Below are 26,101 nucleotides of genomic sequence, written 5' to 3'. Positions count from 1 at the left end.
GTGGGGAGTTGGGGCTGGAGCATTTAGACCACTCAAGGGAGAACAGCGCCTAGGGTAGAGGCAGGTATCCTCCCAGCCAGGTCGGTCTGCCTTCCCTGGGGACCTTAAGCACAGGGGTAGGAGCCAGCAGAGGCAGGGCTAAGTCTCCACCGTCACAGAAGCGGCCTGTGCAGTCCCGTCAGCCCTCCCTGTGCACACAAGAGGTGCGGAATGGCCAAGCCCACCAACACCCTGTCCTGGCTGATATGTGTGAGGAGACCCTGCCATGACCCATCTGTGTACAGGCCCAAGTGGGACAGTGTGCCATTCGACAGAGTTCTCAGGGGACAGACAGACACACAGAGCCTGGATGAACGCCCAAAATCTTTACTGTCCTCCATGGGGCAGTCACAGCAGGGCTCCCCAGGGAAGGGGGCCTCAAAACCCAGGGCCCAGCAGGGGCTGCTGGTGCCCCCTCCAGGCCGTGCCCACCAGGCTTCCTTCCAAGGGCTGTCCATTCCACCCCTCCACCACCCTGACCCAGGGAGCTGCCCGAGCAGCAATTTCCCTCCAAGGACCAGGCACCAGGTGGGTTGGCCTTGGGGTTGGGCTGGCTGGCTGCCCCGGCCTGGGCAGTGCCCTGTCTGCCACTCTGTGGTCAGTAGCTTGGAAGGCCAGGCCCTGGAGAGCAGTTTCTCCTCAGACCTCGGCCCCTGGGCCCTCGGGACTGCTGTCTTTGTTCCGGAAGTGGTCTCTCCTCCGCTTCCTGCTGCCATGGAAGCCAACAGTCTCCACCAGCATGGGGGCTCCCCCAGGCCTCCCTACCTCCTGCAGGCCCCCCCAGGGGCTGCTCTCCTCAGTCTCTGGGCTCACAGCCAAATGGGCCAGCTTCACAGTGTCCTCAGCTGCACTTGGCACTCCCGCCTTTCTCAGGACCCGGTTCCTCTCAGGCCTGGCTTCTCCGGCTCGGCCTGGTTTGGAGAAAATGATCCTTCCCTCCCCACAGCTGGAGGGGTCCTGGTTGAAGGACGGTGCATAGTCAAGGGACTCAGCCAGGTTCCGGGAGCCCAGGAAGGCCAGGGCTGTGGCTCGGTTACTCTGCTCACTGCCCTCAGCCACATCCTCCAGGCTGTACTTGGTCCAACGCTCAGGGTGGGTCACGTAATCAGGGACGGAAGGCACCCTTGGAGGGCCAGGGCTCTGAATGGCCCTGCCCGGGTCTTCCATTGGAGGTTGGCCTGGGGGTGCCAGGGACCGCATGAAGCTCCCACTGTCACCTCTGCCTGGGCCCTCCATTGGAGACTGGCCTGGGGGTGCCAGGGGCCGCTTGAAGCTCCCACTGTCACCCCTGCCAGTGTGGGCCACCCCCTCCAGACAGTCAAAGATGTCATGGCTGCGCTGGGTGAAGGTGGAGCTCATGCCTTTTAGGTGGAAAGGCTGGACAGCGGCTCTGGGCAGGCCCGCTGGGGGCGAGGGGGGCTCATCGGGGCCTGAATCCCCCTCGGCCTCGCCATGCAGGCCCTCTGGGGACAGTGCTTCCACCTCAGCACTGCCAGGCAGACTGAGGTCCGAGTCGGAGTCGCTGAGGGAGACCGTGTCAGAAGGCATGGTGTCCAACTCTGTCCCCTTCTCCGCCTTGCCTTCGGCCTCACCCACCCCTGCCTCAGCCATCTGTCCTGAGGGCCACACCACACCTAGACCAAACAGCACAAGGACAAGGTCAGTGCTCGGAGCCATTTCCTCCAGCACAGCCCTGCAGGAGATGGGGTCAGCAGAAAGGCTGTGGCCTCCACAGAAAGGGATGGGGCCCACCCCACCCTCAGAGAACCTTCTCTCACCTCCCTTGTTTCCTGGTGCCTGTGGCTGACACTGGCGAACTGGTTGGGTGGCCAGGCAGGTAGAGCCCTGGTGCAGGTCCTCTCAGCAGAGGCGTGGTCGTCTCCGCAGCAGATGCCTCTCCCCACACAGCCCTGTTTGGCCAGCTGCTCAGCTGTAGCTGGGTGAGGGTTGAGGAGAGATTCACCCATCAGTCCGGAGAAGAAGGTGTGGAATGGCGCCCAGTTCCTAGGGAGGGGTGTTTTGGTTCACACACCTGGAGCAGGTGCCCACAACACCTTAGCACACTCAATCCCCATGTCCCCTGAAGTCAGTCCTAACTCCTGGCTGCAGACTGCGACCCCGAGCCACAGGTGGCCTGCTTGGGGACTTCACCAGTCAGCAGCCCAGCCAGGATCTGAACCCCAGGACCCAGAGCAGCCTCTGCTCCGTCTATGCTGCTCTTGTCTGTGAGCTGCCTAACACAGCACCTGGCATGTGGAAACTACTCCACAGAGGCTGGCATGCCCTCCTGGCTCCTGTTTATGGGTGTTGTCCCAGGCATCCTAAGGATCTGGCTCTCAGGGAACTGGTGTGTTCATGATCTCAAGTAGCTTTGCTGGGTAGAGGCAAGCCTTCAGCAGACCAGCAGCCACCTCCAATGGGCATTTCTCCTGTAACACTCCGCCCCTCCGCAACCTTTCAAGTGCATCAGAGAAATGTTACAGGCAGCAACCCTTGTTGGGTGTGACTGGGAGCCCTGGGGCTGGTTCCCAGGCTGAGGACGGCCCAGTCTCACCCTTCAGCACCGCCCGCAGGCAGCTACCAGCAGCTTCTCTCCACCAAGCTTCCCTGGCGCAGGGTAAGCCGTGGTTTGTGCACCCGCTGAGGAGGGGGACCGACAGACAGGGGCGGCTCTGCGTGCTCTCCATGGGGTCAGACGCAAGCGAGACGCGATTTCTGTGCGGCGGGGCTCCTCTGGGAAGGGACGACTTCAGGAGAGAGAGGGTTTTAGAGCTAGCAGGGCCAGAGTGGATATAATTTGCCCAAGTCGAAGCTAGAATTCCAACGAACCTGTTGCTTTCCGAATTCGCACTCTACCCTGCACCACCTTAAGTCACTAAGCAGCCTGTTCCGTGGGGCACGCAGCGGGTGCGTGGGGGACACAGTGACCGGGCCCCACGATAGGGAACTAGGAGGCCCGGGAGTCGCTTCTTGGACTCAAGGCCTCGGGTTCCTTCAGGGGCTCAGCGGAGGGCAGAGCTGGGTCCCGGCTGAGCTGAGGCGCGGGGGTGTCCCAGGCCCGGATCAGCGCAGACCAGGTCCCAGGGACCGGGAGCATCGGTTCCTTCCTGCTTGTCTGTCTCCGCCTTGAAGGCAGAGCCTGGCCTTACACCGCTCTACGCGCCCAGCGCCTCGCCCTGTGCCTGACACTCAACAAGCTCTCGGCGGCGGGGAACCAATCAAAGATCCTCGCGTGCCAGGGCCGGGGGGATGGGCCCCGGGTCCAGGCCTCAGAAGGCTCGGGGTCCCGAGGGCCAGGCCACGAAAAGACGGGGGAAACCGAGACGTCGGGCTGGGTACCGGGATGCAGGCTGCGGCTAGCGGCCACCCGAAGGCCTCCCCGACCCCAAACCTACCAGCTCACCGTTGCCCGGATGCCTCCATCTTGGTCGCGCCGCCTGCCGGGACGCCGCGCTCGGCCCTCTGGGAAACCGAGTCCTCCGCCGGCCAGGGGCCGCCGCCTCTGCATGCAGAGAACTACAACTCCCACGAGGCACTGGGTCCCTGCTCCCGAGGCCTGCCGGGACATGTAGGCCTGTGCGGGCCTGTGTCTCAGCCAGATCGCCACTCCCCTGCACTAGGGGCTGGCTTAAGATAGCCCGGAGGCCCCAGGGCTTATTTGAAAAAAAAAAAAAAAAAAAAACCGGAAATGGCTAAGGAGAAAAGGGAGGGAGGCAGCCGGATGCAGCTCCCAGAATGCTTGAAAGCCAGCGGCCAGTGCTGGGTTCCCGGGGCCCAGCGCCACCTGCCGGCACCCCCGAGGACTGCGGCGGCCTCAGGCCGGAAGCGGGTTCTGGCGCTCCAAGGACACATAGCCACTCCCCGGGCACTTCCGGCCCCGGCCGGAAGCAATGCGTCGCCTTTCCCTCCATCTGTCGGTCAGTGCCGACCAAGGCGCCCCTGCAGCGTCCCAGCCAGCGGCCCCACCCCGCCCCACCGGAGTCCCCAGATTCTCCAGGCGGGCCCCCGCAGTCACGCAGCCCCAGGTCAAGACCAGGGTCTCGACCTATGAGGGCTGAGGGGGCATCTTGGAAACGGGGCTCCGCGCACGTGGGGGCTGCAGGCGCGCCAGCCTCTCCCCTAGTCCCCATGGCAACACTTCGTACCTGCTCCCTGGGGACCTTCCTGGGCCCTGCCCAGGGACAGGGCTGTGATTTACCTCTAGGGTGTTTCCCCAGGGACAAGGACACAGCTGTTCCCTCCCCGTGTGCCCTAACCATTGTGTGCGCCGTACCTGAGATGGGGAGGCACTAATGGTGGCCCCCCCGTCTCCCGAGGCCACTGCTGTGGTCGTGGAGAGGTGTGGCTTAGGAGGAGGCTTGGAGGGAGCACCCCTGGGTGGGGAAGCCAAGGCTGCCTCTGCCCTGACTACATCCTTCCAGGGTCAGCGCCCATCCAGGGGCCCTGGGTGCCACTGACCCACTGGGAGCCGGAGCCCATGAGGCCTGGGAGGGCTGGGCAAGGAGAGGAGGGGAACCGAGTGCTTCGCTCCCTCCACTTCCAAGTCAGCCAGGACTGGTGGGCCCCGGGGAAAGTATGTGCTCCAAGAGCAGGCACCAGAGGGCAGCAGCAGGCTTGGGAGCTGACAGCCTAGTCCTTCTCACTGGCCTAAGGCAGGTCACGCCTCCCTGCCTGGTAAGGGAGGACGAGGTCCCAGGTTCTCTAGCTCAGCCACTTCTCCCTCGGCCCCCAGGCTTGTAGGTGGGCGGTGCTTTTGCCCCTTCTCTATGGGGGCACCTGTCCCACATTCTTGAGGTGCCTCTGCTGGGAAACCAAGGGCTCAAGGAGCTGCCCAGCCCAGAAGCACAAAGAGGGGAAGCTGGGCCCCTACCTCAGCCCCTGGTCTCCAGTAAACCTCGGGTCACCTCGTAACACTCCACCTCCCCCCACCCCCAGCCTCACCAGGAACCCACTGTGGGTCACTGCCATGCAGAAGGCAGGCTCCAGGCCCCTGCGCTGCAGCCTTGGGCGGATGTACCTGTGGGCCCCACAGCACAGCAGAAGCACAGAGGATGGACTCCATGGACCTTCCTGTACCTGAACCCTACAGCCCAGGTGTGCAAGGTGCAGGCCCTCTGAGACCCTTTAACCTCCCCGTGCAGGGCTGGGGTTGAGTTCCAGAGCCAGTCCAAGGAGACTGCTGGGCTGTCACAAGGGGTTAGTTTAGCGTGTGCGCAGGTGGGTGCCACCCTAACTCCAGGTGTGTTGCCCAGCATCCCTGACAAAGCAGCCTGTCCGAGGAGAAGTCCCATCCCAAAGCTCTCCGTGCCGGGATGGGCGGTGGCTAGCCAGGTGGGTCTGGATAATGCTCACCGACTAGAAGAGCTTGGACTAAGGGTAGAGATCCAGGTGGGTCCCAGCGCACCCTGGTGGGCCACTTCGCTGGGTTCCCCCATTGGCTGCTGAGCCCTTCCCAAACCAGACCTGCCCTAGCCACTGGCTCCTCCAACAAAGGTTTACAAGCACCCAAATGGGCGGGAAGGAAGGAAGGAAGGAAGGGGAAGAACCAGCAGTCCTGGTGTCCACCAAACCCTTCATAGCCCAGCCAGACAGTGGGCCTGGCATGGCCACAGCTGAGGCACTCACAGGATGGGCGGAAACCCAAGGCCTGGGCGGCGTCAGAAATGGTGAGGAGGGTGCCCCGCAGGAGTGGGGCACACATCCTCCGCCACATCTCCCCGCTGCCCCCACTCGGGGCACTCTGCCCAGGCTCGGTGCAAGGAAGGAGGGGCTACGGCCTACCGAGGGGGCACATCCCTGTGGCGTGCTCCCGGGCCCACTGCCCACCCCCGTGTGGCCCAGGAAGGGAGTCTGAGCCGTGCTAGCATGCCTGGTTTTTCCTTCTTTACTGAGTGACTGTTGTGACTGGAGATGACGTAATTACAGCTGGGGGTGACATGTTAGAAAGGAGCGCTGCTGTGGAGCTAAGAGCTCAAACGCTGCTCTAGAAACAGTCAGAGGAGGGGGAGTCAGGGCTACAAAAGGTGCGGGCTGACGGGTGGGGCAGGGCTGCGGCCCCTCAGCTTGCAGGGTCAGGCCCCAGGGCCAGGCAGGCTCCCTCCCTGGTCCTCAGAGCAGAGGAGCCTCACGGGCCCTGCCCTGCAACCCCAGGCCGCCGGTCCACTCCCACGTCACCCACGAGGGCCACCAGCCCTGGAAAGGTGGCAAGGGCTTGAGAACAAAAAGGAGACCTGGGAAACGAAAAGGCTGAGTGCACAGAGCAATACCGGGGACGCTATGTACACGGCACAGAGTAATACCGGGGACGCTGTGCACACGGCCGGCCGCCTCCGGGGACGCTGTGCACATGGCCGGCCGCTTCCAGCCTCAGTATACAGGGCTGTTGCGGATTCCACAGCACAGGACCATGCTTAGGATCATCTCGAAGATCTGCGGGGGAGAGGGGACGTGAGGCATGGCACAGGTGCTGGGCACCACCCCCCGAGGCCCCAGCTCACCATGATCACGGCAACCACGATGGCTGCGATACCAATCAGGTACAGCTTCCCAGAAAAGAGGTCGTCGATCTTCTGGTGGCAGTCCTCCTGCAAGGACAGACAGCAGGCGGGCTCAGGGTCCCCCTCAAGTTTCGCATGACAGTCAGGCAACACAGAAAATGCACAGAGAACCTGGTACCATGGCTCTCCCAGCCCACCCTGGCCAGCCGGCACTCTCAGCACAGGTTAGCTCTTAACTGGTTACTGTGGCATCCACTCCGATGCACGGTGACGACCTGTGTGTCAGATTGGAACTGTGCTCCACAGGGTTTTCAGTGGCTGGTTTTTCAAAAGTAGATCCCCAGGCCAAGGACACTTGGTTCAAATCACTTCCGCATAGCTGAGTGCTACCACAGGTTGCTGAGGCCCCCAAGGGCCACCTCCGGCCTCAACCACAAGCATGGGCAGCCAAACACCAATCCCACCAGGCCACTCGACACCCTGGGCCTCAGACAACCTCACCTGGACTGCAAGCGATGGTGCCCCTCTTCGGTCAGTTCTGTGACCCCAGCAAGCCCGGCCCCGGCAGAGTGGTCCTCTCCCTGCTGGCCATGGCCCCAGGATGGGCACAACCTGCCCTATGCATGCCCACCATTGCCCAGCTCCACCCCATGGCAAGCCCCAAGCCCCGGCCACCACTGCACACCTTGAAGACGTTGCTGAGGAAGGTGCTGCCTGAGGGACACAGGCTGTTCTTGGTCAGCGAAGTGGCCAGTGTGGTCAGTGTATTGGAACCACAGCAGTTCAGCTGCAGAGAACAGGGCAGCTTTAGTCAGGCTGGCAGGGGGCTTGAGGAGCACTGGCCAGGGGCCCGGATGGCCACAGAAGAGCGTCCCCACTCCCACCCCACAGTGCATCCTGCCGGGCTGCGGCCACCCCACAGGCTTGTTCTGCTCCTCCTAAGGTAACTGAGCCCCAAGATGGCCACCTGCAGTGTGCTGCTCAGAGACCTGGCTTACCCACTCCCACCCAGGGACCTAGAGGACAGAGAGGAGCAGCCTCCCCAAGGCCCACAGAGGAAAACGCCCAGGCTGCCCCTGCCCCTACCCCTGGAAGATTAGAGCTCCTGGGGCCCACGTGCACCCATACAGCCCAGCCCTGCAAGCCCCATGGGTCCCATACCCACCCCCTCAGACCCCCAGCAGCCGCACCGTCTCATGGAAGGTCTTCACCACGGCCTTGGCATTGCTGGCTTCATCGTCCAGCACGGCCTGCTGCAGGGCCTGGTCGTAAAACTGCTTCACGTCCTTGGCGATCTGCAGGGAGGACAAGCAGGCTAGGGGGTCACCAGAGCAGAGCCTACCTCCTCAGGTGGACAAGTGTGCTCACCTGACACACCTTAGGAAGGCGGGGTCCCCAAGATACATGGCGGGGGGGTCCTATCTTAGCTGGCCCCAGCTCAGGCCCAGTGTTGCTGCTTCCAGGAAGCCCTCCTGGACCTTACTAACATAACGGGGGGGAGCCCCAAGGTACACCCGCCATCTGTGGGTGAGGCTGGACCATCCCCCACACTCTGAACAGGGGCCATTCCTCCCCCCAGCATCCCCAGGTTGGGATGAGGACCTCACCTGGTGGGCCTGGCTCACCTGGTCCTTGTTGACAAAGCCCCAGATGCCGGCAGCCACTTCACAGGCAAACAGGATCACCAGGCAGGTGAAGAACTGGGGGGCCGCATGAGGGCGGGATGGGAGGAGGGAGTGGGCAGAGAAAGCAGTAAGTTAGTCTGGGGGCGCTTCCTGGGGCCCCAGGCCACCAGGCAGCATGGGGTTTGCCTTTTCGAGATGCAGCCACCCAAGTGACCAGCAGGATGGGAGGCGGGGGTAATCACCAAATCACCGTGTCCCAGGCGGCGTGAGCCATGAGGCCTAGTCATGAGCAGAACCTAGGACTCAGCCCAGGAACAAGATGCCAGAGCCGCATCCTCCCAACCCCCAATTCCAGAGCTCTGATGGTGGGTGGGGGCGGTGTGCCCCCCAGGCCCCTCCACCGCACCACCTGGTGGGCACGAGAGCAAGCGTGCCTAGTGAGCCCCAACACAGAGGGGCTGCCACGTCATGCCTCAGTCTCCCCTAGCGGAGACACTGGTACAGGCTCCCCAGCACACTGCCAGCCTCACCCCCTACCCGGCCAAGGGGAAAGGGGCCACCAGGCCAGAGGGGAGCAGGGCGGGGACTCTCTCCCTGTCGTGTTTGTGGCTTTTCTTAAACAAAGGAAGAGAGAGCCACTTTGGGGCTTAGAATCAGGATAAAGAGATAATGGTTTATCTAAGAGCCAACTGGAAAGTTCAGAGCCGGCTAGCCCCTCCACCAGGTGAGGGGAGGGGAGGGAGGGGGCGGACGTGCCTGAGCTCTACCAGGGCCACCTCCTCCCGGGTGCCTCCCCCTCCAGCCCAGGACCAGCAGGGACCCCACCTTACCGTTCCCAGCAGGCACTGTGACTCCTGGATGGCCCCATAGCAGCCCAGGAAACCCACAAACATCATCACAGCGCCCACAGCGATGAGGATGTAGATGCCTGGGGGTCGGGGGGTGGTTATATCACAGCACCTCGCTGCTCTGCCCTCATGCCCTCCCAGGCCCCCCCAGACCTTCTGTGCACAGCACTCTCCAATGCCGGGGTCCCACAGCCCCCAGCCCCTGCAGGAAGGGGAGGAAGCGGATGGGCAGAGCAGTGAGGACCTGGTGCTGGTTCTGCCCAGGCATGTGGGCGTCCTCTCCTGCCTGTTTTCTATGAGAGGGGCAGGGCCACCTGTTGAGGACCACACAGGCCACCACGGGACAGACTGAACTTGTTCCTGTCCACAGTATGTACGTGAAGACCTGCCTACCTCAGTGCCCACCCACTGACCCCCACGCCAGCTCACTGCCCCGGGAGGTGCTGACTGCATCTCCCCAGTGACCGCCCCCCGAGATCAGCCCAACAGGCTCGGATTGTCTGCAGTGGTCACAGCAACACTGGCAGCAGCTCACGTCACCCTCGGTGGGACGGGGTCTATTGTCCACCACCAGGCCCAGAAAAGGCCGACCCTGGGCCACCTCAGTCTTCCCCCAATCTGGCCGGCCATTTCCTGTTGGCACTCTGCAGAGGGGAGAAGACTCAGCCCCTCTGTCAGGCTCTCCTGTCCTTGGCCCTGCACCAGCTCCACATGTGAGGTGACGCGAAGACCCCTGGCCCCCACCACCACATCACTAGGGGAGGTTCACCAGGGTGACCCAGGGCAGCCAGAAACCATGCACACCAGGGGGTCTTGGCTTTCTTGGGTCCTACCAGGGGACTAGAGGCCCCCTCCTCAGGGTCTCTGGGAGACTCAGGTTGGTCAAGGGGCCACTCAAGGTCCCTCCTGAGGCTCCACTGGCAGATCCTACTGACAGCCCCCCAGAGCCCCCAGGCTCCAGTCGGAAGCCCGAGGACGACACTGAGATTCAGTCTGGCCCTGCCCCCTGGGGAAGGTGGCGGGGGCAAGCTCACCCTGCCAGCCAGCCCCACCTCCCAGCAGAGAACAAAGAGCCCTTGTCAGGGATCCCATCTGCTCCCCACCCCCTGCAGGGCCCTCCAGCACTGGGCAGGATCCTGGGCCAGAGGGGCTCTGAGTACCCCCAACTGGGGGGTCCAGCCTCTACAGCTGATTCATGTGGGGTCCAGGCCCTGAGAGGTCACACCAACAGGTGGGGGAGGTCGTAGCAGGCTGGGAGTCGGGTCTAGAAGGCAGGTGAGGTGCATAGCCTGAAGGAGGGCTGGGAGTCTGGGCGGGGGGAGGGGGGAGGCATGCTAAAGACCCTCCCAGGACCTGCTGTCCAGGCCTTCTCTGTCCGCCCTTAATGCCCTGTGCCAGCCAGGCCCGGGAGCCAGTGCAGAGCTATGGGCTGCCCGGAGACTGGGGGTGGGGCGGGGTCTCCCTACTGATAAGGGTCCACCTGACAGATGAGCACCGAGGCCCAGGGAACCACGGGCAGGGCCCTGGAGGAAAGGCGTGCAGCCCTCCCCGGGGCCGGAGCTCTCGCCAGCTGGATGGCCCACATCCTGGGCCAGGCCGTGTCTGCCTTCACAGAAACCTGGTTCAGTAGTTTAGCGGGTCTTCCCACCTCCACAGGGCAGAGGGACAGGACAGAGGACCCATATCAGCCTGGGTGTGGCTGCTGGCAGGGTGCGGGCAGGGCCCAGCAGCCTGAGGCTGAAACCCTGCAGACACAGGGCTTCCTGCTTGTGCCCCGCCCACCCTTGTCCTGGGCCAGGGCAGGGTTCCCCAGAGCCACCCCGTTAAAGGGCAGAAACACCTGGACACATGCTGTCCACAAGCGCTGGCCGGCCTTCCTCACCAGAAGCCTGAAGGCAGGACCCTTGGCTCTGCTCAGCAGGAGCCCCTCCTCCTGGCCCGTCCCTCTTTGGGATGGGCCCCTAGCTGGGGCTGAGGCCGAAGGCACCCTAATAAGGCCTCAGCAAGGTGTGGGGCGGCTGAATCACGCCTGCAACCCCTTCCCCACCCCCCCACCCCAGGCACAATTTTCCATCCCTGTCACTACCAGCTCCAGCTGCTTAGGGGAGCGGCTCAGGCATCCCGCCCCGCCCTTCACATCCAGCCTCCCCCAAATACCGCCTTAAAATAAGCCAAGGCTAGTCAGGCCTCTGCCCACGCCCCTCCCAGCTCTCCCAGCTGCAGGTCTCCTGCCCTACTGGGTGGGATACCTACAAGCCTCACAGACAAACCGCACAGGCATGACCGTCCCAGACATCCCCAGGAAGCTGTTCTTGCCCTCTCTTCCTGGGCCAGCCCAGAGCACCCTCTAACCCCATTCATCGGCAGCTAGGTCCCAGGCAACTTCCAGGAGGGGCCTCAGGTCCGGAGGCCTTGGGGCCTCCCATTGGACCTAACCCCACCGCCTTTCTGGCTGGCCTCCCTGCCCCAGGACACCCCCAGTCCCACCACCCCTCTTCCATGGGGTCCATTTCTTTCATCCAGAAAACCCCACCTAACCAGCTCAGGGCCACCTCCTCCAGGAAGCCCTCTCTGACTGCCTATGCGCAGCCCCACCTCGCATGCTTGCACTCACCCACGTAGAAGGTGTTGGGCGCAGGCCGGTCTCCAAGCTCCAGGTAGAGAAGGTTAGTGGTCTGCGGGTCATGGCGGAGCCACAGGGCCACGCCAAGGATCACGCCCCCGGCCAGCTGGGAGAGAGTGGGGTGTGGGGTTACCTGCAGCCCAGAGTCCTCCAATGACAGGCAGTATAAACCCTGCTGTGTGGAACATCTTTGTGGCGGACATCTCTGCAGGCATGCCTGGCCCCCACCCCACCCCTGGGGTAGTGGTTCAGAAGGGCCTCCTCCCTCTCCTGATTGTGTTCACAGGCACCACGGGACCGGGGCCACTCGCCAGCTCCAGAGTGGAGACCAGAGGTCAGCTTTGCTGCCCTGGTTTTCGAGATGCCCAGCAAGGCCTAGGTGTCTGGATCACGTGCTGGTCCATCAGATGGCATCTTCTCAAAACTGCTGCCTCTTCTGCCAGCACCTCTGTAGTCAGACACAGAGGAGGGCCACCAGATACAACGCAGGACACCCCAGTAAGGTAAGCTGGTGTTCCAGGTGAACGATGGATCATTTTCTAGTGTAAGTATATCCCAAATATCGTGTGGACTATACTTATGCAAAAAAATTTTTGTTATCTGAAATTCAAATTTAATTGTACATCCTGTATTTTTACTTGAAAATCCGGCCATTCTACACCAGACGCCACCCCAGAAACAAGCACCCCAGGGAATACCATGGCCCCCTGGGGGGGTGGCCACTGCTCCAATGCCCTGGGCTCCCTTGGGGACTGCCCCACGGGGCTGAAAACTGTGTGGGGTGCACTGGGATCCAGTGTTGGGGCACTGGTGGGCTGGCCGACAGAGCGAAGACGGAGTGGCAGCCAGGGCTGGGGGCATCCAGGAAGCTGTAAGGGAGGGGTCTGGTGGTTTGGGGGAGAAATTCCTGTCTGTTGCCAGTTCTCAGAAGGGAAACACCGAGAGAGAGAGGAAGGAAGTGCGGCTGTGGTCTTCAAGATAGGCCCAGAGGAAGAGGCGCTGGGAAGCCCAGCTGAGGGCTGGTGCTCAGTTGGGTGGGCAGGGCCCTGCTGGCAGGGGTGGGGGGTGGGAGGGGAAGCTTTGACACACAGCAGGCATCCTCGTGACCATCCTGGCTGGGTGGGTCCACCCAGCTCACTTCTGAGCCTCTCACTCAGGCAGGCATGAGTGCCAGCTCCCCTCCGGTTGCCAAGGCCTTCCCAGACCACCACTGGGCCCCCGAGATACTGACACACAAACCTGGGTTGTGCACGCAGAAGGGAAACAGAAAGGTTCCTGAGAGCCACCTGGCCATGGCTCCTTCTCCAAGAGGCCTGGTGGGAGCAGGGCCCAGGGTGGCTGTGGGAGAGGGGCGTGGGGGAGCACCAGGCTGCCCCAAGGAAAGCCCCACTCTGGGGACTTCCCAGCATGAGGGCCCAGCAGGGTGAGGAGCTCTGGACCGCACCCTCCCCCCCAAGCTCCTCTCACCCTGGGCTCTGCCAACACCAGGGCTAGAGGGACAGCTGGCGCCCAGCAGCTGAGCTATCCCCCCAGGGATCACCCCTGGCCCCCCAAGACAGGCACTGGTGCCCTCCCATCACCCATTCCTGGCCTGACTTCAAGGGCACAACTCTCTAGCGGGGCTGTGGTTTCTCACCCCCGTCTCCGCAAAGCCTGCTGCTTCTGACGGAGTTCCACTCAGTTGGTGGTTGCTCTGGCTTTGGGGAGGGTGTCCCCTGCCCTCCCCCGCAGACCCTGGACCGACTCTTGACAGTCTTTCCCCTCTGAGGAGCAACACTCGTTAGGACCACCGAGAGCTACCATGTACCTGCTGGCCAGACTGGGAAGTGGCCTGACACCCAGCACCGCTCAGCCCTCACAGGACTAGATCCCTGGGCTTGCAGACAGCACCCTGTTCTCCAAGGGCCAGGGAGGCCTGGGAGACAGCGAGGGCAGTGGGCACACCAGGGGGTGGCGGGAAGGGCCGAGCGAGGCACCACCACCACTGGGACACCCTGAGAGCTGGCTGCCCTCTGTGCTTGTGGGATGGAGGTGGTGAGGCTGAGGGTTGCCATGGCAACTCTGGCTTCCTTGGCGGTTTGAAAACGTCATTTATTTTGTTTTGAACTACGGTTGAGAGCCAGCTTTGCCAGTGTTCCCTAGCAGAAGAGGAGGGGGAGCCCCATCCTTGGAGGCCAGCCCCGATCCCTGACTCAGCCCCGGAGACTTTCTGGCTCAGTGTCCCCTTTGGTAACACAGTGTAGCACAGCTCCTGGCTCAGAAGGTACGCTCTCCTTGGCTGGCAGAGACCACCTACAACTGTCCCCTTACAGCCCCCTCACCCGGGGGGGGGGGTCGGGGTGACAGAAATGCTCAGGAGGCAGCACCTAACCCCCCCGGGCTAACGAGGGATGTGCAGGTACAGCACAGGTCTCCCAGGCAGCCCTTCTGCTCTGCGTTGGGAAGTGGGGGGCTGGCCTCCTGGGCCATCCCAGACCCCATGGCCCCTCTGGGGTCCCTCAGGGTGGGACAGGCCTGCGTCACCAGGAGGTGCTGCTGGTGATTCCTGGGGTGGGGGTATGCAGGCATTTCCTGGCCAGCCCAGCCCAGAGGGAGGGGAGAAAGGAACCAGGCCTGATGCCCCCTAGGACCCACAGCACCCCTAGAACTCCAAGTCCAGCCCTCACAGCCATGGAGAACCTGGGGGACATCCCAGCTCAGCCCTGGGACTGACATCTAAGTGCCCCACATGTCCCCCATAAGGTGGAAGCCCCACGCACATCAGGTGGGGCCCCTCCCACAGACAGTAGAGGACCCTCCCTTACGGTGGGAGGCCCTCAAAGTGGGTGGAGTTGGAGGATGAATGACAGGACCCCCTCCCTGAGAGCCAGTCAGGGCCTGCACCCCACTTCTCATCCTACTGGCTAGATGTTTCCCAGCCATGGCCTGAGGCCCCTGGAGGATGTAGGTTCTGAAACTCTAGATTATATCACACAGTGAGAGGAGGGGGTGGGGCAGGGGGCAGGAAAACGATGCCCCCAGGGCCGTGGCCAGGCCCCACTTGCCTTAGATGTAAGCAGCAAGCTGTAACCAGGGTCAGCGCAGACCCCTAGTCTAGGACTCTCAGTGGGGAGTAGGAGGGCAAGCGTGAGGAAGCCAGGAGACAGGATACAGGCGGGGAACACCTGTCACAGCCCCTCCCACCAAACCCAAATTTCTAGACAGGAGGGACACCAAGGACTGGGGACGTGGGTGCTGCCCATGTGCACTCCACCAGAGCCACTGGAGCACCAAGGCACCTGGCATCTCTGCAGAGGCTGGAGCCAGAAAACCACAACAGTGGTCCAAGGGTCACCTCCAGATTTCTGATGAGTAAACCAAGGAGGTGAGAGGGTCGCGTTATTAACCTGAAGCTTCAAGAAAGAGTAGAGTGAGGGGGTCAGTCAGGGGGTATTACTGCTGCCCCTGCTCCAAACTCCCACACAAGGGCAGGGCTGGAGATGCTAGCAAGTTGAAAGTTTGAAAGAAATCTGCTCTTTGAAAGACACTGTTAGAGGGTAAAAAGACAAGAAGAGGCTGGGAGAAGTATTTGCAAATATCACAAGTCTGATAAAGGGTTTGTGTCCTGAATGGGCAAAGAACTCTCAAAACTCAACAATAAGAAAACAAACAACCCACTTTTTAAAAAATGGGCAAAAGATCTGAACAGGCACTTCACTATGAAAGAAATCCAGATGGCAAATAAGCTCATGAAAAGATGCTCAACATGACTGCCATTGAGAGAATGCAAAATAAGAGCACAACGAGATAGACACCAGATGTACCTACTATAATGGCTTAAAGTTAGACAACCGACCATACCAGGTGCTGACGAGCAGGTCGAGGAACTGAAACTCACCCACGGCTGGCAGGAATACAAAATGGCACAGCTGCTTTGGAAAACAGTTTGGCAGTTTCTTAAATAGTTAAACCCACAACTACCACAACACCTCCACCTATCACTGTTCTTTTTGATAGTAAAGGACATCCTGGTTGGTAAAGTAGAGGGTCAGTGAAAACAAGGGAGACCCTCAATGAGATGAATTGACACAAGAGCCCCCACAATGGGCTCAAACACACCAACGATCATGGAGATGGCCAACCCCACGGCACCTACCGCCGCCACCACCTACTACGTGATCCTGCCATTGTCCTCTCAGGCATCTATCCAAGAGGAAAGGAAGTATCTGTCTTTACAAAGACTTACACAGGAATGTTCACAGCGGCTTCATTTGTGAGAACCTCAAACTGGGAACAACCCAATTGTCCATTCACAGGTGACGAAGGAATCCTGCTCTATCCACACAAGGGAATCTGGTCACTGCCGTCCAGTCGGCTCCCACTCCTACCCAGCAATAGAAAGGAACGAACTACGACCCTCCTACGACATGGGTGAACTGCCAAACAATTATGCAAATGGAAAAAAAAAAAAAGTAGACCAGAAAAAAACAAGAGTATGTACCTTTTGATTCCATTAAGTCTAAGAAATGCAAGGTGGGTACAGTGACAGACCAGAGATTAGTGCTGGGGGGGGGGGGGGAAGGGGTGCGTGGGTGGGATCTCAAAGGGCACGAGGCCACACTTGGAGGTGATGGACACGTTCACTGCCCTGACTGTGCTGAAGGTTTTCACAGTTGTCTACACGTCAAAACCTACTGAACTGTAAACTTACTGAACTGCGTGATGCAGCGTATGCCAAGTGTAGCCCTTAAAAAAAAAAAAGCTGTTTTAAAAAACCCACACACCCAAATCCCTGGTGCCCAAACTTCCAACCAGCTAGGTCTTTAGGAAAAAAGAATACTGGTATCACAATGGTTAAGCACTTGACTGCTAACGGAAAAGTCAGTTTGAACCCACCCAGCAGCCTGCAGAGAAAGACCTGGCAATCTGCTCCCAAAAAGATTACATCCTAGAATACCCTATGGGGCAGTTCTACTCTGTCACATGGGGTCACTATGAGGCAGAAATAAATAGACAGCACAGAACAACAACAACAACAACAGGTCTTTAGGGGGAAGTGTTCCCTCTGGATCCCAAGGATGCAGGACTGCCATCTTGGTGCTGATGGATTGCCAGGGCAGGGAATCAGACACCTGGGCCCACTGGGTTTCTCACGGCCGGTGGCAGGTACCAGAGGCATTGGAATGTTGTTGGTAGAACCATGGTTTTAGGGGTAATCAAAGTAAAAGATTGAAATAGCTATTGATATATGTCAATTAAAGAGGGTCCAACAAAAGGACAAATGCTACATGAGCCCACTTAGGTAGTGAATGGAATTAATATCACTGAATTATACATTTAGAAAAGCAAATATATTGTTACATATATTTTACCAGATAAAAATTATTAAAAGAGAGAGAAAACAGAGGAAGCTGCAGCAGCAATGGAAAACAGACAGTGGTGGTGTTGGGTAGAGGCCCCTGAGCCTGGCTGCGGGGTAAGCCCTGGCTTGGCCCCCATTAGCTGGGGGACCTCAGACCCATCTCAGGTTCCTTGTGCCTCAAATTTCATCATCTGTAACTGGGTTGACGCTGACTCATGGCTACGCCGTGTGTGTCAGAGTAGAACTGTGCTGCACAGGCTTTTCTTTATAATTTATCTTTATTGTTGTTGAGAATGCGCACAGCAGAACATACACCAATTCAACAGTTTTCTGCACATACAGTTCAGTGACATTGATTACAGTCTTCGAGTTGTGCAACCACCCTCCTTTTCCAAGTTGTTCTTCCCCCATTGACATAAACTCCCTGCCCCCTAAGTTTCTTACTGTTTTCAAGTTGCTGTTGTCAAGGTATGTAAGATCCCATATAAACCAAAAAAACCAAACCCACTGCTGTTGAATTGATTCCAACTCATAGTGACCCTATATGACAGAGTACAATTGCCCCATAGGGTTTCCAAGGAGCAGCTGGTGGATTCGAACTGCTGACATTTTTGGTTAGCAGCTGAGCTCTTAACCACCATGCCACCAGGGCTCCAAGATCCCATACAGATTGCATGTAAAAAAGCTCAATGTTCAAGGTGGACACTGTTTTTTAGTAGTTAAGCTAAAGTACTGTTTGGTTTTAAGATGACTTCAGGGGATATTTTTGGTTTAAAGCTTTTTTTTCAGAGGTAGATTGTCAGGCCTTTCTTCCTCCAACCTCACGATTAGCAGCCGAGCTCAGTGTTCCTTATCATAAGCAGAACAGACAGGGTACAGAAGTCCATGACGCCTGGGACAGTGAGCTTGGCAAACACTGGCAAGCACCACCTTCAGGAGTTCCCAGGTTGCATTTACAGATGGCAAACCCTCCTGCATCCCTTCTCTCCAGAACCATCCACAGAACGACAGACACCTCCTGCACAAATCCCACCTGTCAGAGGCACCCACCAACTGCTCCTGCACCCCAAGGAATTCCTGACCTGGGGAACCATTGAAAAAAAAAACCCATTGCCGTCTAGTCAATTCCGATTCACAGTGACCCTATAGGACCCTAGAGGACAGAGTAGAACTGCCCCATAGAGTTTCCAAGGAGCAGCTGGTGGATTCGAACTGCCAAGCTTTTCGTTAGCACCCATAGCTTACCATAGCTCTTAACCACTATGCCAGCAGGGCTGCAACCTGGGGGGCAGTTCTCAGGAAAGAGCCGGGTAGCTTATCCTGTTCCTGGCAGCTCCACTCAAGGGAGAAAAAGAATATTTGTAACCCTAAAGGACTCTGTTTCTTTCTTCCTCCCTTCCTATTAAAAAATAACAGAATCAACTTAAAAGGGGGCACGGGTTGCCAAGCACTCTAGGTTTCCATCCGTCCTGTCTGCTGTTTCCAAGTGGCTAAAAGGGCCAGCCTCCTCCTTTGCCTTCTGCACAAACCCTAGGAGCAGGGGGCTCTCTCCCACCTCCCTGAGAAGGGACAGCAGGCCATCTCCCTATCCTTACTGCAGTCCCTGCACTGACTTGCTCGCCCCAAGTCCTGCCTCAACTCAAGTTCCAATGGGCAACAGGGACTCAATGTCTACTTCCCCTAGGTACCCGCTGGGGCCATCAAGGGCCTGCTGGGGCCACTGGCTCTGCACCCTCATCTGGCCCCACAGTGGGTGGTGCCCACGCATGCTGGGAGGAGGGACCTGCTGGCTGTGGCACTGGGAGGGTCCTGGGGCCTGAGAGACCCTCCAGAGGAAAGCAGGGGTAAGGCAGTGCAGGAGGGAGCCCCCTGCAGACACTGAGTGTGTCACGGGAGGCGGCTCAGGACGTATGGAAAGCGGAGGCTGAAGGTGTCCATACTGGGGTGTCCCAGGGCGCCCATCACCCTGCCAGCCTAGAGGGCAGCCTGGACTGTGCAGCTGACGTAGGCCATCGGCTCTCCACCCTTCATGGGGGGATGCAGCGTGTAGGCTGGGGACACTCCTCTCTGCAAGCTGGCACAGCCCCACTCTTGTGGCCAGAGCAGAGCGGCTGGACCAGGCCGGGCAGCTGGAAGGAAGCGCAGAGTGAAAAGCAGACACCTCACCTCGTGAGGAAGCGGAGGCCCCTTCCTCTGCTCCTTGCCCTCAGGAAGCCGCCAGCTTGTCCCAGAGTCTAAAAATAGGGAGCGAGGACACGGGCCTTCCCAGCTGTGGGATGAGCAGCAGCTCCAGGAGCCCAGCCTGGCTGGTAGTGGGGAGGGGGCTGGGCGCCCTGCCTCTCAGGGGCACACCCCAAGGCTGTCATGGCCCCGGGCGGAGGGCCAGGAAATGCCTCACTGCCCCACATCTACCCTGTCCACTTGCCGGAAGCCCCTCCTCTTGGGAGCCCCTCTGCCCTCCTTACTCCCGGGGAGGGGCACATGATGCCAGATTATCACAAACCCCCAGGGTAAGCACAAGAGACAGTCTGGGTATGCTGGGGAGGGTGCAGGGGTGGGGTTCTCAGGCAGGGGCCAGTGAGCAGGTGGCAGGTCCCGGGCACACAGGCTGGCACCTGCTACTCCCCCAGGCGTGGCCACTCCACCCTGGGGAGTCCCAGGGGAGCCCCACGTTGCTGGGCTCCGAGGGAGCAACAGGGCGGGCACAGGTGCCAGGGGTGTCTGGGAGAAGCCGCTACAGGGCCCAGCTGCCATGGCCAGCCCCTGACCACTACCAGCCGATCCCCAGAACCACAGCGGTTGGAAAGGGAAGGTTCTGGCTTCCAGCCTCACCACCACTTCCTCACATGGTCGTGGCCGAACCTCAGTCTCCTTACCATCCGGATGGGCCTGAGTGCAGCCGGCCGCAGGAGCTGGGGCAGAAGGCTGAGATTCGAGGTCGGACAGGACGTGCGGGGGTTCCCAGTCCTGGGCCGCCTGGCATCGGGGAGTGCTGCTTCAGAGAGCCCTTATCGTCCGGGACAGAGGGAGAGTCTGTTCTGACCAGCCCGCAGGCCGGCCTCCGGTGGGGGCAGGCCCTGGGCCAGGAAGAGGATGTGAGTGATTCCCAGAGTGCCAGGAGGCAGGACAGGGACCCACCTGGGACAAAGACACGGAGCTCGGCCTCCCGCCCTGGGTCCTCCTCATGGCCCTGGGCCACAGCCAAAGTCCCTGTCCACCACCAGGGCTCACTGTCAGCAGCTCCCTCTGCATCAAGCTGCAGCCTGAACCCCACCTCAATGCCCAATCACAGGGCCCAGGCACATGAAACAGGGTCCAGGGTACCCTAACACCACTCGGGGGGAACTGGGGACCCAGGCCCATCGTCCCAGAGCGTAGAACAACCTGTACAGTGAGATCCCATACTCGGAAAAATGGAACCCCCTTCCCTACCAGGATCCCACATCACCTCAATTCTTGGGGGGGAAGGGCCCAGCTGGCTGGCTCCCTGCTCCCCAGGCCTCCGTGGGGGTCTGACCACCATACCTGGGCCTACGGTCCCCTGCCCGGACACCCTCACCCCCACTCAAGGTACTTCCCTCCTGGAAGCCCCAGCTCCGCCAGCCCTCTCCCAGCCAGACCCCGGGCCCCTGGAGGGTGGTGGCCACCAGCTCAGGAAGACTGCCTCCTGGGAGTGAGGCCCACAATTAACGGGGCCCTGGCATGGCCACTCCACCCACGGGTGCTCCCCAGCTCTGGGGACCCATCTGGGGCCCTCAAATGGTCTTGAGGGGCCCAGCACCTGCTCTGTGGACCCATCAGGAGCAAGAACTGAGTCTGGACCCAGAAGCACAAGTGTGTTTATGTGTGGTGTGTATGTGTTGTGAGTGTGCTCTGTGTGTGGTTTGTGTGGGTGCTGGTATGTGTCTGCTGTGTATGACGTGTGTGTACCGTGTGGGGTGTTTGTGTGCTGTGTGCTGTGTGTGCTGTTGAGTATGTGTGGTGTGTGGGGTGTGTGTCCCGGTGTGGTGTGTGTGTGGTGTGTATACATGCTGTGTGTGCTGTGTGTGGTGTGTATACATGCCGTGTGTGTGCTGTGTGTGGTGTGCACACATGCCGTGTGTGTGCTGTGTGTGGTGTGCATATATGCCGTGTGTGTGCTGTGTGTGGTGTGCATACATGCTGTGTGTGTGCTGTGTGGTGTGCATACATGCTGTGTGTGTGCTGTGTGTGCTGTGTATACATGCTGTGTGTGGTATGTATATATGCTTTGTGTGCTGTGTGTGGTGTGTATACATGCTGCATGTGTGCTGTGTGTACTGTGTATGGTGTGTGCATGCTGTGTGCACGCTGTGGGTGGTGTGTGCACGTTGTGTGTGCACTGTGTGTGTGTGTGCTGTGTGTGGTGTGTATATATGCCGAGTGTGCGCTGTGTGTGGTGTGGTGGCCAGCACAGAGGAAACTCAGAAGCATTTTCCTCCCCAGCCTGGTCACTGGGGTCATGATGGGTCGCAGTGTGCTGGGTCAAGCCACATCCTGCCTGACAAGTGGGCAGCACCTGAGGGTGAAGGCCGCAGGGTCAGTTCTGGTAACCCTGGTTCTCCGCACAGGAACGGGGCCCATCCATGTGGCTGGAAGTGACCGAGCGCTCACTAGGTGCCAGGCCAGGGCGATGGGTACAGGCTCCCCACCCCCACACCAGGGGCCTCTCCAGAGCGCCATGGGGCAAAGGTGAGGACCTCCGTGGCCCATGGCCCCTGGACTCTGAGCCTGATCAATTTTCCACTCTGGCTCTTCCCTGTTCCAGGCTTCCAGGTGCTGGGGTGGAGGCATGGGGTGTTTTTGGGGGTACATCTCCCAGTACGAGTTTAGAAGCAGCTAGGAGACAGGGACCTGGGTGAGTTTGATGTCTGGAGGCTGAACTGAGTTGGGGAGCCGCCTGTCAGCCCCCAGGGGCAGATGGGGGCATGAGGGCTGTGGGGCACACTGTGGTCAGCCCTGCCCAGTGCCCCGCAGGCTGCAGTGTGTTCTCTAGGTGCTATGTCCCTGCCAGAGGGGAGCTGGCCCAGGGCCAGGACCTAGAGAGACAACCCAAGCCCCTGGCTCCCTCCTTGCTGAGCCCTGCACCCCTCACTGCAGCCAGCCCGTTGCAGGGTGAACCACAGAGTTCCTCTTCTTGGCTGGCCCAACGGCCGCTTGCCCAAAGCACTCTGCTAAGACCTGGCGGGTTGGGCAGATAGATCTCCCAGAAGAGACCACCCCCCAGTCCTGCAACACCGAATAGGCACAGAAAACCCCCACCCCTACCCAGTATCAGCCCGCCCCGGAAGGAAGGTGACAGACCCGCCAAATGATAGACAGCCACATATTGTCTTCAAGTGAGAACTGAATGTCAGTTAGCAAGGCCTTGAATCGGCCACCTTCCCAGCCTGTCTGGCTGCCATGGACCTGGAAGATGGCCACAAGGTCCATTAGGTGGAGGAGCAGCAGTCCCATGCCAGGACACGGCTCCTCTCCCAGCAGACCAGTGGCACCTCTCAAGGGACCCCCAAGGAGACAGCATTGTGCTCATTTCACAGATGAGAAAACTGAGGCTCAGGCAGCCCACCATCTGCCCCGAGCCTGTAGAGACAGAAGCCCCCGCACTCCCCAAACTGCTCCCAGACCAATCCCAAGGGACAGGACTTCCACACTGCTTGGAGAGGACACTGGGCCCTCTGCTCAGGCCAGGTTGCACGTCCACGTGCCCTGCCCTGACTGCCCCACCCAGTATCTGCTTGTCAGGGAGCCCCCCAATGCCAGCTCTGCTGGAGAGAAGGCTGAGTGCCCGCTGCCCCGGCCACTCCAGGGCAACAGGTAGAGCGTGGATGTGGGGATACAGGCGGGCAGAAGGGCGTGGATCTAGGGGAGCAGGAGGACCCAGGGTAGGAGGGAGAGTGTGTATGTGGAGGTGTAAGCGGCCCCAGGGTGATAGGGAGAGCATGGATGTGGGGGCACAGGTGGGTGAGAGAGTGTGGATATAGGGGTGCAGGTGGCCCCAGGGCAGGAGGGCGAGTGTGGATGTGGTGATGTGGTGAGAGGCAATGTGTGGATGTGGGGGTGCAAGTGGGTGGGAAAACACAGACGTGGGGTGCAGGCAGTTGACAGCGCGTGGATACAGGGGTGCAGGTGGGTGGGAAAGCACGGATGTGTGGTGCAGGCAGTTGACAGCACATGGATATAGGGGTGCAGGCTGGTGGGATGTAACAGATGTGGGGTGCAGGCGGGCAGGCCTTTCTGCAGCAGCAAAGGAGAAGCATGCCAGTCCTTTATCTGCCTCCCCCTGTGTGGGAACTTCTCTGGAAAAGGACCTCAGCCGCTTTTCCTGGCCCCCCCATGACCCTAGTGCTCCCGGAATGCTGACCCACTAGGCAGTCAGAACCACTCACCTGCAGGGCGCTTCCTAGACTGATGGGAAGGCTCTCCCTTGCCATAGTCCCTGCCGGGCCACCATGCCCAGACCCGTCTCCCAAGCCCGCTCCGTTCCAAGCCCCTCGCTCAGCACTTATCATATTAGTTAATCCCCCAACAAACCCCGGTGGGGGTCCCTGGGACCTCACTCTAGAGGGCGAGGCAGCCGAGGAAGAGACCCCGCCCAGGCTGACTCTGAGGAGCCCACCCTTGGCTTTGATGCAGAGGACTCGGGGGGGGGGCGGGGTGCAGGGCACTCAGGGTGGTGTTGGCAGGGTGGGGGGGTGACTGTGGGCCGACACAGCTCTCAATGCTCTGAGGGAGTGGAGCAGCTAGGAGCCTTGGAAAGTCTCCTTGAGTCACAACAAAGAAAGAAGGGCACCCGCTGCCTGGGAAACCACCAGACTCACCCAGGCCACGATCCTGGGGCAGGCCTGTCTGGGGATCAGCCACGGAGGGGCTTATCCAGGGTGATGCCCAGCCTGGCCCACTCCCCTCAGACTCCCCAGGAACAAAAACCCACTTCTGAGAAGCCCCCTCCTCTGCCTACCCTTTCCTTCCCTACCAGGGTCATAGTCCGGCTCACACAGGGGCCAGCTGAGGGGCATACGGGCCTCAGTTTACCCATCGCCCACTTCCCTGGACCACTGCTGGTTCCTACAAGGCTCCTGGGGCCGTCCTGGGCAGGGTAAGCACAAGCAGCCTCACTGCTCCCCGCCCTGGGGAGAGGCCCTGGGCTCCAGGAACCCCAGGGTACCCTCCCGAGGTCAGCTCCTGGCCCCAGCAGGCTGGATGTGACCCTCACTCCCAGCTGGGAGTGAGTCCAGCCTCTGCCCTCCCCTGCGCCCCTCCCAAATACCTCCCTGAAGCAAACCCACGCCAGCCAGCCAGACAGACGGGAAGCCGATGTCTCAGCCCAGTCTGCTCCAGGGGCTGTTTTACAACTTTACTGCCCCTGCCTGGTGGCGCAGTGGTTAAGTGCTACAGCTGCTAACCAAAAGCTCAGCAGCTTGAATCCACCAGGTGCTCCTTGGAAACTCTATGAGGCAGTTCTACTCTGTCCTATAGGGTGGCTATGAGTCAGGATCACCTTGACGGCACTGGGTTTGGTTTCCTTTGGTCACTGCCTGAGCTTGAGAATCACAGTTCACCCGGGACACTGTCCCGCCATAAGGGTGGGTCAGACTGGGACGGCAAAGCAGCTAGAAAGGGTACCAGAGAGGTGTCACTGCCAAGGAGAATGTCCGAGGGTAGAATGGAGCTCCTGGCACGCACCCACAGACCTTCCAGTCCAGCAAGGAATCTCCACCTCCTCCCCAATTCCAAGACTGGCCAGAAATGGAAACAAAGAAAAAGACACAACCGGTCACTCCCCAGCAGTTACCACGAAGATCAGGAGAAGGCTGCTCTGGGGCAGGGAGAGGACCCGGGAGACCCTCCACACCGGGGCTGCAGTCCAGTGACCATGGGGGCCACCCTTCCCGAAGTGGAGATCCCAGCCAGCACTCGGCACCGACGCCGGGGATCAAGCCCCGAGCTTGGAGCCGCCAGGTCTTTCGGATACCCCCTGCCCTGTGCCAACTCTTACGGCCAGGCCCACGCCTCTCAAAGCTTCCCAGCCCCTGGAATCCAAGTGTGTGGTGGGGGCTGGGGTGCGCGGGGTCGGCGCCCTAGAGCTGGGCCAAGACGGTGCGGGCCCCCTACACACGGGCATGCCCGGGCCAGTGCGCTTCCGGTCAGCCCTCTGCCGGGGCCGACCCGAGACTTAGGAGGGGGACTGCGGAGAGGAGGATGGACTGGGCTAGGGGCGGAGCGCGATGCCGGCCCCCAGGGCTCCTACCCAGCAAGCGCTCCCTCCCCACCACCCATTTAGAGGCGGCGGCCCGATGAGCTCATGGGGCGGAGCGCCAGGAGCCCCGCCCCCGAGCCCCCCTTCCGTCCGGCGCGGCAGGGTGGCCCCGGCTCCCGCCCCGAGCGGGGCCGTCCCCGGGTGAAGACGGCCCGGACCCCTCCCCTATGGGTTGCCGGCTCCAACCGCCCAGATCGCCAGCACAGCGGCCCCCAAGCCCTGGGGCTTTGAGTCCCGGACGCCCAAAGGCTGGCGCCCTGAAACCCGGCCCTCGGCCCGGCCCGCCGTTAGGGGGCGCAGTGGCCCCGAGCGACCCCCTCGCCGCGGCCTACCGACCCCGGGCCCCCACCCGCCCCGACGCCGACAGGTGTCTGCAACTTGGCGGCCCGCAGCGGCGGCCCCGCGGGCTGCGCCCTTTGGCCAGGCCTACCGAGGCTCCCGGGCCTGCGGGGTTGGCGCGCACCCCGGTCCCCGGCCCACCGCGCCCCGGCCCCCCGCGCCCCAACCTCCTGCGCCCCGGCCCCTAGCCGCTCACCCAGAAGACGAAATTGAAGACGAAGAGCAGGTACTTGATGCACTTGGTGCAGCCCTCCACCCCCATGGCGGCGCGGCTGGCGGCCTGCGGGCGCTGACGGCGGTGCGGCGGGGGCTGGGCGGTCGGCGAGGGCCTGGCGGGCGCGGGGCGCGGGGCGCGGGTCGGGGCGCGGGGCGCACTAGGCGCGGAGGCACGGGGCCTGGGGGCTCGGGGGCGTTGGGAGGCCTGGCCGGGTGCGCGCTGGGGTCGTCTCCGCCGCCGCTGCGCGCTCGCTCGCTCTCTGGCCGGGCGCGCGCCCCGCGCCGCGCCGCTTAT

General features: G+C 60.8%; 2 protein-coding genes across 8 annotated transcripts; both read right to left on the bottom strand.

The window, feature by feature from the left end:
• Nucleotides 1–350: 350 nt before the first annotated feature.
• TSSC4 (tumor suppressing subtransferable candidate 4) lies at nt 351–5,783 on the bottom strand. Of its 7 annotated transcripts, none has more exons than XM_023541561.2 (3): nt 3,435–5,783; nt 1,818–2,786; nt 351–1,673 (listed from the first exon to the last, which is right to left on the bottom strand). In XM_023541561.2, exon 3 carries the CDS (start codon nt 1,648–1,650, stop codon nt 679–681), a length of 972 nt encoding a protein of 323 aa, XP_023397329.1. In that variant the 5' UTR covers nt 1,651–1,673; nt 1,818–2,786; nt 3,435–5,783; the 3' UTR covers nt 351–678. The 7 variants fall into 7 exon arrangements, with proteins under 7 accessions (XP_023397329.1, XP_010599977.1, XP_010599978.1 ...); XM_010601675.3 differs by having other exon boundaries at nt 1,818–2,043; XM_010601676.3 differs by having other exon boundaries at nt 1,818–1,975.
• A 117-nt stretch (nt 5,784–5,900) lies between these two features.
• Nucleotides 5,901–25,919, bottom strand: CD81 (CD81 molecule). The gene is made up of 8 exons (XM_064287582.1): nt 25,787–25,919; nt 11,624–11,738; nt 8,992–9,089; nt 8,162–8,236; nt 7,727–7,831; nt 7,222–7,323; nt 6,537–6,623; nt 5,901–6,468 (listed from the first exon to the last, which is right to left on the bottom strand). The coding sequence occupies exons 1-8, from the start codon at nt 25,850–25,852 to the stop codon at nt 6,406–6,408; spliced, it is 711 nt and encodes a 236-aa protein (XP_064143652.1). The 5' UTR covers nt 25,853–25,919; the 3' UTR covers nt 5,901–6,405.
• Between the last annotated feature and the right edge of the window lie 182 nt (nt 25,920–26,101).

The sequence above is a fragment of the Loxodonta africana genome, chromosome 7 (assembly GCF_030014295.1).
Source record: "Loxodonta africana isolate mLoxAfr1 chromosome 7, mLoxAfr1.hap2, whole genome shotgun sequence".
NCBI classification, from domain to species: Eukaryota; Metazoa; Chordata; class Mammalia; order Proboscidea; family Elephantidae; genus Loxodonta; species Loxodonta africana.
The sequence above is the reverse complement of the archived record's forward strand: the minus strand, read 5'-3'. Positions and strand labels throughout refer to the sequence as shown.

Coding starts and splice junctions, on each gene's coding strand:
- TSSC4 (XM_023541561.2), bottom strand. CDS start 1,650: ATGGCTGAGGCAGGGGTGGGTGAGGCCGAAGGCAAGGCGGAGAAGGGG.
- CD81 (XM_064287582.1), bottom strand. CDS start 25,852: ATGGGGGTGGAGGGCTGCACCAAGTGCATCAAGTACCTGCTCTTCGTC. Junction 9,090..11,623: donor GCCCAACACCTTCTACGTGG/GTGAGTGCAAGC, acceptor CCCGACCCCCAG/GCATCTACATCCTCATCGCT. Junction 6,624..7,221: donor TCCTCAGCAACGTCTTCAAG/GTGTGCAGTGGT, acceptor CTGTCCTTGCAG/GAGGACTGCCACCAGAAGAT.